At 55.1% G+C, this 14567-nt stretch overlaps 1 protein-coding gene across 1 annotated transcript; it reads right to left on the reverse strand.

Moving 5' to 3' along the window:
• Nucleotides 1–1655: 1655 nt before the first annotated feature.
• Nucleotides 1656–9674, reverse strand: MS4A15 (membrane spanning 4-domains A15). Its single transcript, XM_066360011.1, is given in 12 exon segments — nucleotides 1656–1772; nucleotides 2774–2875; nucleotides 3245–3337; nucleotides 3693–3749; nucleotides 5155–5273; nucleotides 6944–6947; nucleotides 7133–7291; nucleotides 7293–7376; nucleotides 8039–8147; nucleotides 8551–8681; nucleotides 9167–9247; nucleotides 9588–9674. Coding segments are annotated over 12 exon segments (1143 nt in total).
• Between the last annotated feature and the right edge of the window lie 4893 nt (nucleotides 9675–14567).

Below are 14567 nucleotides of genomic sequence, written 5' to 3' on the forward strand. Positions count from 1 at the left end.
TGGCTTTCACTGCGCATACTTCAAAGCAGAAGCACAGAAGCACCTTCCCCCATAGATAGATTTTACCTTGGGTGGAGGAGGCTATAAAAACTGGTTCTTCTTAACAGGCTTGGAGATCGGTCCCAAGGGCTCAATGACCCAATGAACCTGTAAATGCTGTAGTTTCCTACTAAATGGAATGCTGAAGCTTCTTACTGAAGCAGGCTTTCCAGTTTTATTAAATACAACGTCCGACGCTCTTTGCTTCCTTTCCCCGTCACTATCTAGCTACCTGCCTACAGTAACAAACCCTTGGAAGCCCTGGAGGTTAAAAAGTCATTACAAAGAGAACAGCTCAAACTGTGAGCTATACTGTTTATTTCCACCTGTGGTGTGGATGTGATGAGCCACTTACCAGGGCCTCTGATGGCATGTGAAGGTGTCACCTTAGCCCAGTGGTCCCCAACCTTTTTTGGGCCACGAACCGGTTTAATGTCAGAAAATATTTTCACGGACTGGCCTTTAGGGTGGGACGGATAAATGCACAAAATAAAATTATGCGACCGACGTAAAAACTGTGGTATTTTTAAATATAATTGTCGAACTTACGAGACAAGCGTCAAGAGTGAGTCTTAGACGGATGTAACAGAGGGAATCTGGTCATTTTTTAAAAATAAAACATCGTTCAGACTTAAATATAAATAAAACGGAAATAATATGTTATTTATTCTTTCTCTGTGGACCGGTACCAAATGGCCCACGGACCGGTACCGGTCTGTAGCCCAGGGGTTGGGGACCACTGCCTTAGCCCCAGCCCAGCTCACGGGTGACCTTTAGGCGGCCCTGCTCCTCAGGCTGGGGGGAGCGGAGGGGTGCTGAAAGGCACCAGGAGGTCCTGAGCCTCTGGGTGGGACCTGCATTCTGTGCACCTGTGGATGCTGATGGCGTTCAGTGGGCTGGCTTCAGCCTTCCCCTGCAAGGTCCCCAGCCCTGGGAGGTGGGCAGGATCAGAGTCAACACCGACTCCATTTTACAGATAAGAAAAACAAGCATTTCCGGAGCAGTGGGGTGACAATGTCTCATGTAGACCAGGACTTCAGGGAGCCTCGGAGAACTGGGGGTTGAGGGGGATCTTATGTCATATGGTTCAATGTGTCCATTTCCAGGGGTGAAAACTGAGGCCTAATGACATGGCAGCAGGTTACAAAGATGGAGCTGGCCCTGGAGCCCCGGGTCACGAGGTCAGGCCGCTGTCAGCGGTGTGGCCTCCGCAGCTGGGCTCATTATTCCCTTGTGGAGGATTCTGGACCCTCGATCTTCTTTACCTTTCCAGGTCTGAGGGCCAGGCCGGGGCAGAACCTGTTTCCCAGGGAGGCTGGGGTTTCCCCAGTGAGCAGAGGGAAATGCAGAGCAGCCAGAGGGCATTTCCAGAAAGGTGACAGCCAGGGACACACAGCTTTGACATCAACCAGGTTTTTTTTTTTGTAGGAAAGAAACCAATGTGGGAAATGTGTGGGACAGAAGTCCCCAAGGAAGACTTCACGCGTGGGGCGGGGCACAGCGAGGACTGGGGAGGAAGGCTGCTTCCAGACTGCCAGGGTGGGGATGGAGGGGGTGGGTGGGGGAGGCTGGGCCCAGAAGGGAAAGGCTGGATGCCAAACGGCCAGAGTGATTATCTACGCGGAGGAATCATTGGGCACATATGCCACATTGTCATAGGCAGGGGGCGGAGAGGCTGCGGAGCTGTAGATGTTGAAGTCTGTGCTGAAGGCGTCTGGCAGGAAAATCACAGGCTGCCAAGAGAAAGAAAGCCCAGTGACAGTCTTAGAAGGCTCTGACCCCGCTGGGAGCTGTTGCAATAGTGCCCTCTGGTGGGTATTCTGAGAACAGCACCCTAGCAATGAATCCAGCAAGTCTGAAGGAGCCGACTCAGAACTGTTTACTCGTTCAAGTCATACATACTTAAAAAAATATTTACTGGGGCCTAACCCAGGCATTAGGAATACAGAAGCGAATAAGACATAGAAAAGCGTTTTCTCTAGAAGCTAAAGGCCTTTCTCTCTGGTCGGCCCTGCACTGTCTCAAGTTTCCCCTACGTAGCGCTAGCCTCCTTGCGGCTTGCCAGCCTCCAGACCCCAGTTCTCTATTCGCCCCCCCCCCCCCACCGCATTGGACAAACTCTCTTGACTGATTTCCCTGCGCTCTGTCTACTCACCCTCCCCTTTGAGCACATCTGTCTCTACTCAAAGACTTTCCGTAGCCTCGCCTCCCGTTTTGCACGAAGCCGCCTCCGGCAGCACTCCCCACCCTGCGGTCCGCATTCTCCTGAGCGGGCAGCCTTGACTCCAACTGCTTCCCCTGCCACAGATGTCCTCCTCCACCCCTTTTCTGGCTTCACGGTGCTCCACTGTTGGGGAACCTAAGCTCAGCTTTCAGTGAGTCACGCTGTCCTTGCGGACACCCCCCTGTCTCTCCTATGGCCCATGAACTTCTGGAGGTTCCTACTCATCTGTGTGCACTCGCCCCTGTGCCCAGGGCCTTCCATTGTTCTGCATCAAGGCTCACAGAGCAGCGGGACCGTTGGTGCTGGCGCCCCCCTGTGGCCATGAGGAAAATAGTCCCATCTTCCAGCAAAGAATTCTTTGGGTACCCCCAATTTGTAAGAGTGGAATTCATCCAAGCCCGTCCTTCTGGACTGCTCCCCAGACGGGAAAGCACGGGGAGGGCTGGAAGCAGAAAGTCTTCCCAGAGAACAGCACTGTCCAGAGACCAAGGTTGGGGTGGAAGTACTCACCACGTTGGCTTGGGCACGGGTGGCTTGGGTGGTAATGACTGCGATGAAGAACTCCAGGATGGTGAAGATGGTAAGTACAGCCAGATAATCCTTGCCCACATTCTGGAAACCAAAACCCACAGTGAGAGCAAGCCGAGAACTTTAGAATCGAGGAGAGAAGGGAGTCCGGAGTGAGAACAACTTGCGCAGGGTTATACAGCCAGTTGGTGGCCGACCTGGAGCTGGACCGGTCCTGCTGCCCGTCCTGGGCTCCCCTTCACGCTACCAGGCTGTCTCTCTGTCCCTCCCCAGCCCACGCTTGGGGCAGGGTCATGGGGTCAACACGCTCACGCAGGCTATTGGAACCGGCAGGCCCTGCCAGTGCCCAGGGCCCTGGGCTCCTGGTGCTGCAGACTCCTATCTTCCCCACCCCCTGAATATGGCTCTACCATCCTCCGCGTTTCCCACAGCCAGGGGTGTCTGAAAACACACCCAGCTAGTGACACCAAAATCCATGAGCAGAACGGCCGTGCCGGAGAAGGCCGCCATGGCACTGAAAATGTTCATCCCCAGGCTGCTCCTCACCTGCACGGGGGACAGAGACAGGAGGGAAGGGAGGAGAGGGAAGGGACGAGGGGGCAAAGAGAGGACAAGAAGCCTGAGCCTACCACAGCCAGGGGGCAGTGACCACTGACTGCAGTTCTCGTTGACGCCTAGTGTATTCTGAAAGTGACCCCTAGTGTATCTTGGCCCCTCCTCTCCTTAGGTAGGTCCGGCTCTGTCTGGCTGCCCGGGTGCTGTCCCGCTTCTAGAGCTGAACAAACCCCCAGGCAGTGCTTGTGGAAGTAGCTGAATGAGTGAGTCAGTGTATCTGGGGTTCGAGTGGAGTGGAATCCCGCCCTGGTCCCATATTTGTTCCCGGTCCCCCGATCAGACTTACCAGGCAGCTGGTGTGGCTCTTCTCCGCTGCCACGGAGAGGGACCCGGAGGTGATGAACTGTGTGCGGAGAGGGCGCCTGTGAGGCTTTGACAGGACACACCGTGCCTGGGCACCGTCGAGGCCATGGGCGCCCAGGAAGGGCAGCGGCCTCTTGGCTGCCTCCTTGTCTGCCGCCTGGCCAGGCACCTCGGGATCTCTCTGGTTCTAGGGGCCCTTGTCCGGGGAACTAGCTGAAACTTGTAAGACGTTTTCATTCATGTTACGTCACCAGAGCCTCATAGGAAAGCCATTGGGCCTTCAAACATTCACTCATCAAACATGAGCAGCAGGTATGTGCCAAGAACAGAACTGAGGTGAGACAAGACCCCTGCTCTCATGGGGCTTCCGGTCTAATTGGGGAAGACTGACACTTAAATAAGCAATCAAGAAGTCTCATTAGCTGATGTTTCCCTTAAGTTCGGGTAACGATGACCATATGAAGGGCCACAGCCTGTCCCTGCAGCATGGCCAAGTGACCCTTGCTGTACACCTAGGCCAGTTCCTTTGGCCTCTCTGGGCCCGTTTTCGGGGCTTCTGAGCTCTTGCTGGAGGCAGCCTGGGACAAGGGAAGGAAGTCACTGTGCCTCTGGTCAGGGACCACCAGTCACTCGAGGGAAGTCCCTCTCACATGTTTCTGACTCTCTCTAAAGGAGGAAGCAGTACAAATGACAGTCACCATTCGGTGCAGTCAGGGTTGGTAACAATCTGCCCTGGGCGGAACTCTCGATTTCCTCCGACTATGGGGTACCTGATTATTATTATTATTATTTTTATTTTTTTTAAACACTTTTTTTTAAATTTATTTATTCATTTTTTTAGAGAGTACGGTACCTAATTTTTAGATGCAGAGGCTGAGGCTGGAGCCAGGGACCTGCCTGGGACTCAGACCCCGTGGTCCTCAGCCAGCGCCTGGCTGTCCCGGGGGCTGGGACGGTGCTAATCCAGAGTGCCCTCAGGCCGGAGAGTCCCCAGCAGGGGAGGGTGGCCGAGGGAGGGCGCAAGGCTGCAGAGCTGGTGGACTCCCTGGCGGACTCCCTCGCGGCGAGGGAGCCTGTGGGCGTGGGGCTCGGGAGGGGAGCCGGTGGGTTCCTGCGGGCCAGGGTTTGCACGCAGGGGGAGGCTTAGGGTCCAGGTCACACAGGCGGTTAGTGTCCGTATCCTCTGCACTCATCCCGTCCATCCCATCCTTTCCGGGAGCCTTCTCCGTGCCAGGCTCTTTGCTGGGAGCTCGGCATCCATAGGAGTAGGTGTGGCTCAGGTTCGGGATGCAGGTTGGCGGTGAAGAGTCAGCCTTGGGCTCAGGCCCCCATCTGGAAGCGCTGCTGTGCCCAGCAGAATGTCGCGGTGGGGTGCGCGAGGGGAGAGGTGAACCTGGGCACGGTCCCCACTCCCCACCCCCCTCCGCCGATGGCTCCGCACTCACGAGAGCCGCTCCCCAGAAGGGCACGCTGTCTTCGATGAAGAGCATCCCCACGCGGTCGCGGCGGACCGCGAGCAGCACGCTGCCGACGCCCGGGTGGACGAAGCCGAGGGGGATGGGATCTGAAGCGCCTGCGGAGAGCGCGCGGCCGCTCGGCCAGGAGGGCTCCACACCGCCCCCTGCCGGCCGCGGAGGAGACTGTGCCGGAGCCCCGCGCTCCCCCTGCGACTCGGAAATAAACTCACATTCCGTTCTTTTATAACAACCATAAAAGACGGTTTTAAGAAGGAAAGGCAGTTCCCCACAGCCTGCGGGACCCACCTGCCTGTTTCCATGTCTCTACGGGTCTGCATCCCGCTTTGTGCTCTGCCCTCTGGGCTCTCAAGCATCGCTCTGTACTGCTCCCTGGTTTATTCGCCCTGGTTTCCATGGCTCGGCCTTCCCTGAATGGGACGCCTCACCTTTACCTGCCGCGTCCTGCACGAAGCGTCTCCACCGCCATCTTTCTCATCCCCGTGTCTATCACTGCTCCATCCAGCTGTGGTTGGAGCTGACCCTACCCAGCTCAAATCCGAACTTGCGATTTTTTTTGAAGAGGTGGTCTACCAGCCCTCTACCGGTCCACTCTCAGAGGTGGGCTGCTTTTCCCCAAGATGGGGACAGGTGGGCTTCTGCTAACTTCCGCCACATTTTCTCCAGATGTTTTCGGTAACAATTGAATTCTGAGTGGAAGGGGACATTGGAGGCCCCTGGACTCACCCTCTGCCTGACCCAGGAGACCTCTCCAGCTCCTGACTTCTAAATGGACTCCCTCAGTGACAAGGTGCTCACCCCTCCCAAGCCAGCGTGGTCCACATATGGGCAGTTCTGACTGTGAACAGCAGGCGTCGCACTATTGGGGTCCAGCATGCTCGAGCCGGAGCTTCTGGATGCTACGGAGCGTGGGTTGAAAGTAGAACTTGACAGGCCATCCTCGGGTACGGATGCCACTTACCCATTGTGTGGCCTTGGGCCAGCAACCTAGCTGTGGCAAACCTTGGTCTCCTAATCGGTGCTGTGGACACTATGGTCCTTGTCACAAAGTGGTGATAAGAATCTAAGGGGACAATGCATGCACATTCCTTGGCACAGTGTGTATATCTATTGGGGGTGCTTAATAAATAAGAGCTATCATCATCATCATCATCGCCAAAGCTATGTTTTCATCTTCTGCTTGGAGAAACTGGTGCTAAGAGACAAACTGAAGACACCATATGTGTGTACACAAACACGTGCATCTTATCTATCTATCTATTATCTATCTATCTATCTATCTATCTACCATCTGTCTATCTATCTATCTCTCTATCTATCTATCATCTATCTACCCACCAAGCTGCCACCTGATATTTATTCCCTCCCAGACACCAATATCTCAAGACCGTGTGAGATGGGAGGAGGTCGCAGAGCCATTTCCCTGGGCTGTGCGCCCGCTGGGTCGGAGCAGGCCCTCCCCCTCCACTCAGCTTTATTTCCTCTCTCTCCTTCGTTTGCTCGTTACGTGCCAGTCAGGTCCACCTTGTTTTTTTGTTTTGGGACAAGCCGCACTCTTTCCTGTCTCAGGGCCTTTGCACTTGCTTTCTCTCTTCCTGGGAGCCCTTGTCCCCAGTTCTTCCCTTAGCAGCTAGGTTTTAGCTTAAATGTCACCTCCCCAGACAAACCCTTCTGCCCACCCTCTCTAGTGTTGCCCCTCCCCCATCCATCACTTTCTACCTCTTTACCTCCTTCGACGTTATCTCAGTCATTAGTTCACTGGTCTCCTCTTGGTGAGATCCACAGGGAAGGGTCCTTGTCTGTCTAGTGTGCAGATGAATCCTCAAGTCCTCACGACGTGTTTACTGCTCGCCGCCCCGTCTCTCGGGTGCGCACGACTGCCCCGTGCTGGGGCGCTCCCTCCCTGCTCAGTACCTAGCCCTCTGGTCATCTGGAGAGGCGGTCTTACCCCTAAAGCTTTGGGCTCTCCCGTCAGGAATGTCTCCACGGGCCACGGGTCAGGCGGCTGGGTGGTCCTTGGCATCTGCGACCCCAGCGGTGGCTCCTCCAACTGCGTAATCCGTGAAGGCTGGCACGGGGAGGTGGGCAGAACGGCTGGTAACTGGTAACGGGTGGAGGCGGAGGCCGCTGGCGTTGCTGGGCGGGTTGACGACAAACACCCCGTTGCTGGCGGGTGCTGCGGACTTCTCGCTCTGGGCGCTTGGGAGACAAAGGCTCGGGAGGTCACAGTGATGACAGGATGGTTACACCTTTGTACAGGGCTTTTTAGGTTAGAAACGATATTCTCTCTACCCCTGCTCACCGCAAAATCTTGATGGTCTTTGGAGGAACCTCACTTAAAGAAGCGAGCGGCTGTCCTAGCTCAAGGCTTTCAGGTGAGGCAAGGCCGAGACTTGAATTCCAGCCTCTCTAACCCTAGGAGCCACCTTCTTTATCCCTGAACCACTACATGGAAAGGAAGGTTAGGCAGAGCATGTATTTAAACCTCTTCCTTTCTGGCGGGGAGAGGGCAAGTGACTTGCACAAGAACACACAGCTAGTGCAAGGCGGAGCTCAGCCAGCAGGGGGCTCTTCACCTGTGATTAGAACTCAAGGCCAGTTCCTGTCCCTCACTCAGCCCTAGTTAATTTCCTGCTTTGGAAGGTTTCTCTCTTTGGTCACCCAAGCAATCGTCATTAATGCAGCGTGGATTATGTTTTATGGAAATTGATGTATGTGCATCTGGTCTGAGCGAACACTTAGGGGAAGGCCACCCAGCTGGCAGGCGGTGAGTTTACTAAGAAACAGCAGAGTGAGGAGTCCACCCAATTGTACAGTCTTCTCAGTGTACAGCCATTCTTCTCGAAGGCCTTACGCGGTTCAGCACACGGCTCTGGAAGTAGGAGCCAGGCTCTGAACCCCGGGCCCTCGAGTTACTGTGAGACACAAAAAGTAGCCACCTCCGCTCCCCCCAGCTCTCTTCCCTGCAAAGTAGGGATAATAACACTGTAGGAACCTCACAGGGTTTGGTGGGAATTAGATGGAAATACAAATATGAACCCGATAAAAAGTCCTTTTTTGGAGAATGAATAAGGGTCAGCTAGAGTCCCTGTCCTCAGGGAGCCTAGAGCCTAGGAGGAGGAGCTGGAGAAATTTGCAATCTAGTCCAACAAATGATTAGTTAGCATTTACTATGAGCCCCACGCTGTGGGGCTGGGAATACAAAGATGAATTGAGACTAGATGTCCTGCTCTCACAGGTCTGGCAAGGGTAGGGCCCCTGCTGGGAGCAAGGGGTCGTTGGAGGGAGGGACAATTGATCCGACCCTGATTGTGGAACTCAGGGATGACTTCAGGGAGGACATGGACCTAGACTGGGGGCCCTCACCCCACATTCCTTTGCTTCTCTCTCTCTTTTTCATCTCGTTCTCCTTCCTCCTTATTGGCCATTTTCCTTCCCGCCAGGCATATTGGGGACGAGTAGTCAGTTGCTGAGGACACCGCCAAAGATCGCCTGGTCTGAGAGTCCAAGACCAGGACCTGGTCTGGAAGTGGAGAGTGACATGGCAGACAGATGGGGGGGGGGTCTGGACTGAGGACGACCACGTGCCCCACGAGTCTTTGCTTCTTAAGGTGTGAATAATGACCATCTGCCATTCTAAGGGAGACGGGCATGGGTTATTACTTGTGCTTAGTGATGGGGAAACAGGTTCAGAGAGGGTAAAGGTGTTCCTCATGGTCACACAGCACCTCAGTGGAAGAACTGGGATGGGCCCCGGACTCCTATCTCCCACTAGGACTGCCGACTTTTATGGAATCCAGCCACTTCTGGGTTTGAATCCTGCCTTTGCCAGAGTGAGGGACCAAGGCTTGTACTTCACTCCTTGGAGTAATAGGTCCAAATGCTCAGAGGTCACAGGTCAGTGAATGAAAAGCTAAGGGGGGCTAAATGGTCGGCCAACTTTCCATTTCCTCAACTAACTTCATTTAAAGAAATCATTTACGTCCTCTCCATCATCTAGAACAGTGGTCCCCAACCCCCGGGCCGCGGACCGGTACTGGTCCATGGGCCATTTGGTACCAGTCTGCAGAGAAAGAATAAATAACTTACATTATTTCCGTTTTATTTATATTTAAGTCTGAACGATGTTTTATTTTTAAAAAATGACCAGCTTCCTTCTGTTACATCCGTCTAAGACTCACTCTTGACACTTATCTCGATCACGTGATACATTTATCCGTCCCACCCTAAAGGCTGGTCCGTGAAAATATTTTCTGACATTAAACTGGTCCTTGGCCCAAAAAAGGTTGGGGACCACTGATCTAGAAGGGATATTTAACACTAGAGCGGGAGGAAGGTCATACTTTTAGAATAAAAGGCCAAAAGCTTCAAGTGGAACAAATTTAACTTGGTGAAAACCTCACTGTTTTGCCCGAATAGTTGTTATTGCACAGGGACAGGCGAGAACTGCCCGAGACCGTATTGATGGCGTGTTTATGAACATTCTCCATGGTCCCCAGGGGTCAGCACCCTGGCTGGACTCCTCCTGGGCTCTCTGATGTGGCCAGAGCGGCCCCAGGAGAGAGTACAGGTGTAATTAACATCTCTCCCCCACGGGTGGTGAGAAATGCTAACACCAGACAGTTTCCATTTAGTTCTTAGGAGAAGAGAAAACGCCTACAAAAACAGGCTGTCTGCTGATAACGCGGCTTAAGTGGCAATCCTGAGCAAGAAAGTGTCACCTAGTTCTTGGGACTTGAAATCTCCTCTTTCCGTCCCCTCCCCCCAGCAGCCACCACCAGCATCTCTCTGCACCCTCAGGCCAGGGACCACCCCTCTGTCTATTCCGGAGGCCCCCTGGACCACGCCCCTTGCTTTGTGCTACCAGGAAGAGAACTCTTTTTTAAAATTTCTTACTAGACAATCAGCGAAGGACAACCTTAAACAGATGCATGTGTGGCAGAGACAGGCAGGTGGAGAAGGGGAAAGCTCCCGTCCACAGGGAAATGGCTGCCTATGACAGAGGCACAGAAAATACCCCGGCATCCAGGATAGGCACGTTATCAATGGCTGGACGAGCGGCGGTCGCCTCGTTGCACTACCTTTTACAGTTTTCAGAGCATTGTCATCTGTAAGAGACCATAGATTCTTACCCTGAGAGATCGCTGTCATTCAGTCCATTTTGCAGACCAGAAAACTGAGGATCAGAAATCACAGTGTGCTGGGTGGGACAGACTGTGGCCTTGAGGTTGGACATATTTACCAGCGGTGTTAAAACAGAAGTTTGAGGTGACAGCAGATCCTGGAGGGAGCTGCGACGCAGACAGCCCAGAAGGACTTGAGAAAGGGACGTGGCCAAGCACCCGCTAGTGGCTCCGGCCCCCTCACTCCCAGGGTTGGGAGTTTTGGAAGGGAGCAGTCAGAGTGATGTGAGCACTGTGTGTGTGTGTGTGTGTGTGTGTGTGTATGTGAGGCTGCCCCCGCCCACTCTGTGTGTGTGTGTGTGTGTGTGTGTGTGTGTGTGTAGGGGTGAGGCTGCCCCCGCCCACTCTGTGTGTGTGTGTGTGTGTGTGTGTGTGTGTGTAGGGGTGAGGCTGCCCCCGCCCACTCTGTGTGTGTGTGTGTGTGTGTGTGTGTGTGTGTAGGGGTGAGGCTGCCCCCGCCCACTCTGTGTGTGTGTGTGTGTAGGAGTGAAGCTGCCCTCGCCCACTCTGTGTGTGTGTGTGTGTGTGTGTGTGTGTGTAGGGGTGAGGCTGCCCCCGCCCACTCTGTGTGTGTGTGTGTGTGTGTGTGTGTGTGTATGTGAGGCTGCCCTCGCCCACTCTGTGTGTGTGTGTGTGTGTGTGTGTGTGTGAGGCCGCCCCCGCCCACTCTCAGACCAGACGGAGAAGCTGGCTTGAAGGAAAGTTGGAGAAATTGATATGCATCCCCTGCATTTGGGGAAGAGTTGTTGGGGGACGTGCACAAGAGAGAGACCCCCCCCAGTGATGTCTCCGTAGACCCCCTACAACACCTCTGCAGAGTGATCAGCTCAAACACTGCTGCTCTCAGGGAGGGTGACTCCAGCTAACAAGAGTAGCAAGTTAACGCACGTTTCCCTGCTCCTCCACCTCCTTCTTCCCATTCTCCTGCCCTGCAGAGGGTGGAAACACAGCCGCTGCTAGGAGGTCGAAGGGGAAGCCCACCAAGGCCCCTTCTTAGGGGCCTCGTGCTGGGCTGAGGACCCAGGTGCCCTAATATTGTGACATAACACAAGATCGGGCACTCCAGTGACTGAACGGGGGCTGTTTTGCCTCGCCTGAGAGTAGCCGGAAAAGCCACGTGATTGCCCCAATTTCACCCTGACACATCGCTGTGAGTTTTAAAAGAGATAATGCCCATCTTGCGCCCAGCACAGTGCCTGGCATACCGCAGACATTCAATGCTCTTTAGCTTCTACTGCTGTTAACAACCTTAGGAGGTAGGTACTATTGTTCTTCCCATTTTGCTGATGAGGAAATTGAGCTCAGAGATATTAGGTGAGGTGTCTGATCTTGGGCCAGTCACCTATTCCCCATGAGCTTCAGTTTCCCCATCTGTAAGGTGGGGCAGGGAGATGGCCCTGGAAGGTCCTTAAAAGCTCCTCCAGCAGTTCCCGGCTCCTCCAGAGCTTGACGTGAGTTGAGCTCTTCCTGCGAGCTTCTCTCTAGAACCCTCTGGGCAGGCAGGAGAGAAGAAGGTTCATTACCTGTCACTTTGAAGATGAGCAGGGTGACTTGCTCACAGTCACATCATGCTCAAGATAACAGATACCGCTGGGGTGCTAACCTGGGTCCTCTGACTCCACGCCCTGCATCTCCCCAGCTCCCTGCGGCCTCCTGATCTATGGGTCACACAATTTGGACACAATGGCTACACTAGAAGGCCTCTGTGAATCCCAGGACACTAACTCCACTGGCTCCCCTTGACCTGTCTCCTGGCCCTGCACTAACCCATGAACCTCACTGCCTTTGGCTGGGCTGAGCCCTGTTACAGGCTACCCAGAGTCCCAAGCTGAGCCACCCCTGAGCAGCCAGGACTGGTCCCTTGAGCAACTCTGGGCATCATCTTTATTCACAAGGAGCCAGACGCAGCTTTGTTTATTCACAGTTGGAGCAGCGTGAGGAGGCGTCACCAGCTGGAGCAGAGAAGTTCTGAGGAGGGCGTCTGGGGTGAAATGCACAGGAGTTTCCCGGGGGTGGGGGAGCTGCACATCTTGGGGGAGACAGCTTTGCTTAGTGGGTGAGGCCACAGGCCCTGGGTTAGCCTAGGAAGAATCTGGCTCACCCCTCTGTGGGCTTAATCAGCTGCTTGACCTCGGGCAAGTTGCTTAACCTCTCAGGGTCTCAGTTTTCCCATCTGTCAAATGGGAGGCTGTGATGCCGGTGGGAGGAGAGGTGCCTTAACCCTCTGGGCTGCCCTTCTATTTCCCCCGGCGACAGCCCTGCCTGCTGGCCGTGCCGCACTCGGGCCAGGCAAGAATTTGCTCCTTCTAAGTCAGACCCTCTGGCATCGGGCTGGCAGGAGGCTCTTCCAAATCCAGTCTTTCCAATCCCGATGGCCCGGGAAGGACGCCAGCAGATGCGAACAGAGGATGGGGGAGGGGAGGCTTCCCTGTTCCACACCCGCTGGCTGGACCAGCCTACCACCTGAGCGTCACTCCACTGCACTGTCCCCCCCCACCCCAGGGCCTGAGGGCGGAGCAGCCCCTTCCCTTTTCTGGGCCTCCAGTGCCCCGTCCAGCTCAGAATTCCTGCCAGGTCGCCCTCTTTCCCTTGGAGCACCTGCATCTGGGTTGGAGTCACCTTTCTGCCCCAGCTGGGGGGCAGGGTGGGAATGAATGGAGAGGAAGACTCCCCTTCCCTGAGGGGTGCTTAGGCCCCTACGGTCTCTAGGAGATACCTGAGTCATCTCAGTGTCGGCTTTGAGGACAGAAGACAGATAGATGCCCCTCCTGACCCCCCCCCTCCACCTGCCTGTGTGGTAGGACCCCCGGTCCAGAGCTGGCAGTCATTCAGACCACCCTGGGAGCTGTCCTGCCCCCTCTTAGTGCCAAGTGGGGTAAGACGCATGGGTCACAGCCCCCTCTGGTCTTGGTGTCTCTCTCTCCTTGTCTGGGACCTGAGTGCCCCTGCCTGGTCCCCCTGTTCCCACCCAGGGCAGCGGGTACTCACCGGGCACTCTGGCGCTGCCCTCCGCTCGCTGGGCGCTGCCTGCGCTCCCCCGCGGCTGCCTCCGCGGACTTCACATGACTTCGCACAGATTCTTGTGAAGACAGAGCCTCGGCTGTGTGCGCGTGGGGATCCCCTCTGCTCTGAGCTGCCGCCTCTGGGCAAGCCAGTCCCCCGGGCTGAGGGCCGCACTCCCCAGCCTGCGGAGGGTCCGAGGCAGCTTGGGTGTGGGGGGTGGGCTTCCAGCCACCAGAGCCCCATGACAGCAGCTGTAGTTCTTTCCTTCAATCTGCAGAAGGGGAAACTGAGGCCCAGGGAAGCAAGTGGCCTGCTGGGGTCCCGCTGTTAGGGCCAGAGCTGAGCAGGGGTCCACGTTGACCTTGGCCATACCGCCGCGGAGGGAAACTCGGAGGAAAACCAGGCTGGTGCCTGACCTTCTCTCCCCACGATTGTCCTAGGTCAGGTGAGAGGGGCCAGGTGGTCAGTGGCCAGCTCTCCGGGGGCAGAGTGAGCATGCGTATGAGTGTGAGAACATGTGTGTAAGTGTGCCAGTGGGAAGACGCGTGTGAGCATGCGTGAGCTTGTGAAAGCATGTGCATAAATACACATGAGTGTGAACATGTATGAGCATGCATTAGTGTATGTGTGATTACATGAGTGTGTGAGCATGTGTAAGTGTGAGAATGTGTAAATGTATGTGAATGTGGGTGCATGCATGTGAGTGCATGAGGTGTGAACATGTGAGTGTATGTGTGTGTTGGAGTGTGTGAACGTGTGTGTGTACATGCACGAAGTGGTATTATTCCAGGGGCACATGCACAGAGAATTTGTGCACTGTTTCCAGATTCAGAATCTCACCAAAATAGCCCCCGAGGCCTCTGCTCAGAGTCAGGAAGATGGCACAGGCCTGCGGGCTGAGGACGGCATGGGAGGTGGCCGGAAGTGGCTCGGGCCCACTCTCAGCTAAGCCGGGGGTAGAACAGCGTGGCAGGCTGATTGGAACTGGTCCCAGTTCTCCCCGCTTCATGTGTCCACACCTCTTGCAGAGGAGCTGAAGTCTGTTTTCCCAAACTCTTGAATCTGGGCTGCCTCTGCCAATAGAACATGGCAGAAGGGGCCGTGTGCCAGTGTTGACCTGAGGCTTCAGAAAGCCGTGCCTACTTCCGCCCTCTTTTCTTCCAGACCTTCTTGACTATGAAGATGTGTCGTGTCCCC

The sequence above is a fragment of the Saccopteryx leptura genome, chromosome 1, assembly GCF_036850995.1.
Source record: "Saccopteryx leptura isolate mSacLep1 chromosome 1, mSacLep1_pri_phased_curated, whole genome shotgun sequence".
NCBI lineage: Eukaryota > Metazoa > Chordata > Mammalia > Chiroptera > Emballonuridae > Saccopteryx > Saccopteryx leptura.